Below are 4,619 nucleotides of genomic sequence, written 5' to 3'. Positions count from 1 at the left end.
CTCCATTAATATCCCTACTCGTGGAGAGAGCTGGGCCTCTCTTGTTGGACCGCACAACACAGGAGAGGTAACCCGAGCATGGAATCTATTGTTTGATGCGAGACGAATAACGCTAGCAGCATCTACTATATTCTGACGTAGAAATGACCACTTTAGAGGATTTGTTCATGTAAGGTAGGTGTGGAAATTTATTTATTTAAATTTTTAATAAAAAATATAAAAAAAAAAACTCAAAAATTCTCCATTAATATCTCTACTCGTGGAGAGAGCTGGACCTCTCTTGTTGGGCCGCACAACGCAGGAGAGGTAACCCGAGCATGGAATCCATTGTTTGATGCGAGACTAAGACTGTGTCCAACGGATTTTCTTCAGGGGTCAAAATCTCTTCACGATGGGATTTTCGTTCCCTTCAGCGCTCTAACGGATTCCCTTCACGGTTCCCGTCGCGAAGGGATTCCCAGGGTCATTCCCTCCAGCCCGGGATTCTCTCTCCTTTCCCTTCGCGATTCCTCTCGAAGGGAAGCTGTTGGAGATGAGAGAAAATAAAGGGAATGAAAATGGAAAAAAGAACCAGAAAGAGAACAAAATAAAGAGAATATTGTTGAGGACAGTCTAATAACGCTGGCAGCATCTAATAACGCTGGCAGCATCTACTGTATTCTGACGTAGACCCTCAACCGGTGGGTAGTGGATACTGTCCTAAAGCCACTGGTACCAACCGAATCGGATCCAAAGGTCACCATTTTCCTTCTCCCCAAACTTCTGCTGCAGGTCTTTCCCCTTCCTCAGCGCCGAGCACGGCTCCGTCCAGGTGTCCACCAAGATCTAGCCATCCTTCCTTCCCGCGTCGGCGTCCTCGTCCCCCGGCCCGCGGGGACTGGCGTGGGATTGATTTCTTCGTTTTCTGGTAAGCCCGCCCTATCTTGCTTGCACGGATTGTTTCCTCTCGCTGCAGATTCGTTTCCTTGTCTGTTTCTTTGCCCTAAGCCCTCAAATCCAATTTTCTTTTTTTCTTCTTTATCTCCGATGGGTAATGGGTTCTAGTCCTGTCCATCCAGTTCGTCGAGGATTTGTTTGCTGCGTGGTGTAGTAATTTCGGTTTATTTTCCCAAATTTGAACCCCATGACCCCAAAATGAAAGTCCGCTCCTTGCTATTGACATTCTTTCAATCTCTGATGACACCATTTTCCTTTGTGTTTCCCCTTTCTTTGATCATTCCCTTGCCCAATTGGTTAGCACTGAGATGCTGGGATACCAGTTGGGTATACCATTGCTTTAAATTGTCATGGGCGTTTCTGTTTGCTTTTTTTTTTCACCTTTCTTCTCAGCTCAACTAATGCCACAACTTTCAGAACTTACTTACCTGAGGACTTAAGTCGACCTTTATTTTCCAGTCCTACTCCTATCTATCTATTATTTCATTTTTAGTATTATTGCCATGAGTATCATCTTTTATATGCTGATGTTTCCCTGCCTGTTCCAGTCTTATGTTTTTCTCCGGTGGCACAGTTATTCAACTGAAGAGCATATTTTTGTAGCCCCATGGCTGTGGAAAGAGATGTCTTTGGCATCTCAGGACCGACATATCTGAGTACTGTTAACTGGTATGTGGTTAATAGCTCGTTAGCTCCTCTCTCTCTCATTATTAAGTCTTTACATGACATTTCCCTGAATGTTTTGTGAGTCATTGAAGGGTTAGATTTACAGAAGATGCTACATTTAAGTGAAACAAATATTTCTCGTGTTCACTGACTATATAACTCCATCTCATGGAGTATCCTAGGCCTTTTCTGAAAATTTGGTTCGACCCAATCCTGCTGTAAACTAGGAGCTATGTCATTTTAATGAACCACAAGTAGTTAAGAATGATGAAGAAAGAGAAGCACCAGAAGAAATAGGTTTGTCATTGATTTCATATAGTAGGCAGTAATCTTTTGCATTCTTACAACATGGGACTTGGGATTGCTTTTAACACAAAGTCACCAATTTGTTCATGGCATGATATCACTGCTATTTAGCTGCTAAACCCTGTCTTCCATTATTGACCACTTTCCAAAATCTGTCTCACTCGAGAAATAATTATGACCCTGACTCTTGCTAACCATTCCCACCTACTCCACCTGACTCCCATTATTAGCACTATTGTCTAACTGTAAGTGGTTTAAGGCATTATTAGTCTTGGCTTTGAACTGAACATCTCATCCTCTACTGAGATCAAGTCTCTCTAATGAGATTACTTTCTCATTTTATCTTCACCACAAATATTAACCATTGGCAATCACTTAGCAGTCAGCAGCACATATTACCTCTGGATTGTCCTTTCTCATCCAAGTTCAGTCCTGATCCTTTCTTATATTGGTATAAAAACTATTTTTTTATCAGTAAAAACAAAGGTAAAAACAGCCCCGAACATGCTTCATAGCTCATGCTTCAGCATTGTCCAAAATTAGGTTCTTCTGGTAAGCTCAATACAGGTAAGTGATACTTTTTGCAATTTATTCTGTGAAATACATTGACTGTAAGTATACCATATTTTTAATAGCAGTGGGAATAATTTGTGAAACATAGCTTCTTGTGTTGCAGCCATTGCTCAATCTATGTGCTTGGTTAACCACAGGGTGCTCTAGCTATTGCTCTCTGTGAATGTTCATGCATTAACAATTAGGCTTTATCATCCACAATACAGATTTCCTTCTGGAGCTAATGTTGTTTAATGTCTCATGTCTTCCAGTAACATTGTTTGCATATAGAGATAGAACAGAAAGGGTTTGGCCAGAGAGAATAGAAGTAATGTGAATGCAACACTATACATTGCGTATGCACGATGTAGTACTAAAACACTGAATATAAGGATTTTTAAAATACGTAATGCATTTGTTGTCAAATTGCTGAGATTCTAGTCCCTATTAAGGAATCCTCATGTTGACTATGTTGCCGCATTCTCATTTTGAGCTCTCTCAGCACTATAGGTTAAATCCTCAACTGTCAGAATTTGTTTCATTTGATCATTGGTATAGGTGCAGGCTTATGATTGATTTGCTAGCATGATGTACAGTTTTCAGAATGCCTTGAATTGGGAAGTAACTTTCTCTCTTTTTATCAACTGTCAAAAGGAACTGCGAGCACAATCGGAGATCCGTGGCTGCAACCTTAGTTCAGGCTGTATATGTGTTGGAGAGAGACCGGCAACTAAATCGTCAGTCTGTTGAAGCCTTGGCACCTCCTTGGTGGGAATTCTTCCATTTTGAGCTGATTCGCAAGCTTGTTGATGATGCTGACATGTCCATATTTGGTGCAATATTTGAATTCAATCCTCCTTCAAGTAAAGAAGCTTCTGCTGAGAATTCCCCAAGATTTGTCATTGCTTTCAGAGGCACCATAACAGAGAAGGATACCATCTCTAGGGATCTTTCTCTTGACCTCCACCTTGTTCAAAATGGTCTCCATAGGACCTCAAGATTTACTATTGCAATGCAAGCTGTTCAAAACGTAGCCTCAGTTTTCCCTGGATCCACGATTTGGCTAGCTGGGCACTCACTGGGTGCAGGTATGGCCATCCTTACTGGAAGAAACATGGTTAAGAAGGGTATGCTTTTGGAAAGCTTTCTCTTCAATCCACCCTTCGTCGCTGCTCCAATTGAAAGGATCAGGGATGAAAGGGTTAAGCACGGTTTCCGCATCGCAAGAAGCGTAATTACTGCTGGATTAACTATTGCAATGAAAGCTAAAACCGAGGGTAACAGTCAGAGATCTGTTGCTGAAGAATCTTTCAACATTTTGTCATCATGGACGCCATATCTATTCGTTAATCCAGGGGACCATATCTGTTCAGAGTACATTGGGTACTTCCAGCATCGGAAGAACATGGAGGATCTTGGTGCTGGATTTATCGAAAAGCTTGCGACCCAGAATTCTATTGGAGATCTGTTCTTCAAGGCATTAGGGTGGGAATCAGAACCACTGCACCTTCTTCCATCTGCTGACTTAATAGTCAACGTGGGCCCTTCACCAGATTTCAAATATGCTCACGGCATCAGCCAGTGGTGGCAGCCTGAGCTGAACTTGCAGTGCAGTAAATTTCGGTACTCATAGTTATGCACTGCTGGAAAGGAAGATATCTCTTAGAACCGTAGCTATCCTTTCAATTCGTTCAGTTTATTCATGTGGTTCATTCCATTTACGTGGTATTAGTTTACCAGCTGTGTTAGATTGTTTCAGACATACTGACTGCATTCCCTGACCTGCAAAATTTGTTCATATTGGGGAGAAATGTTCCAACATTCTTCATGCATGTCTTGTACAATATATTTATCGAATGATTATTGATCGAATGATCTAAATTTCTATACTCGACGAACTTGTTGGTTTCTCCTGTTGTACAAAATGCATGATAATTTTCTTTTTATTCGAATGAAAATTTTCTTGAGATTGTGAGCTCCAGGCTTGATTCTTATTTGAGGGCGACACAGCAAGTGAGGTGTTCCTCCAAAAAAAAAAAATCCATTAATAAGAAACGTAAAGACAAGTTGGTAAATGCACTTGAACATAAACGTAAAATTGTGAAAATCATCTTAGAAGTCAGATAAGTTCTGTTTTTTATGTGAGTTTGATCATGTCC

General features: G+C 41.0%; 1 protein-coding gene across 2 annotated transcripts; it reads left to right on the top strand.

The window, feature by feature from the left end:
* Nucleotides 1-708: 708 nt before the first annotated feature.
* On the top strand, nt 709-4,354 carry LOC133922270 (GDSL esterase/lipase At4g10955). Of its 2 annotated transcripts, none has more exons than XM_062367516.1 (3): nt 709-907; nt 1,511-1,605; nt 3,115-4,354. In XM_062367516.1, the coding sequence occupies exons 2-3, from the start codon at nt 1,544-1,546 to the stop codon at nt 4,091-4,093; spliced, it is 1,041 nt and encodes a 346-aa protein (XP_062223500.1). In that variant the 5' UTR covers nt 709-907; nt 1,511-1,543; the 3' UTR covers nt 4,094-4,354. The 2 variants fall into 2 exon arrangements, with proteins under 2 accessions (XP_062223500.1, XP_062223499.1); XM_062367515.1 differs by having other exon boundaries at nt 710-907; nt 1,485-1,605.
* Nucleotides 4,355-4,619: the final 265 nt, after the last annotated feature.

Source organism: Phragmites australis, chromosome 6 (genome assembly GCF_958298935.1).
Source record: "Phragmites australis chromosome 6, lpPhrAust1.1, whole genome shotgun sequence".
Lineage (NCBI taxonomy): Eukaryota > Viridiplantae > Streptophyta > Magnoliopsida > Poales > Poaceae > Phragmites > Phragmites australis.
Note: the sequence above shows the minus strand (reverse complement) of the source record. Positions and strands in the feature narration are given on the sequence as shown.

Coding starts and splice junctions, on each gene's coding strand:
- LOC133922270 (XM_062367516.1), top strand. CDS start 1,544: ATGGCTGTGGAAAGAGATGTCTTTGGCATCTCAGGACCGACATATCTG. Junction 1,606..3,114: donor TATCTGAGTACTGTTAACTG/GTATGTGGTTAA, acceptor AACTGTCAAAAG/GAACTGCGAGCACAATCGGA.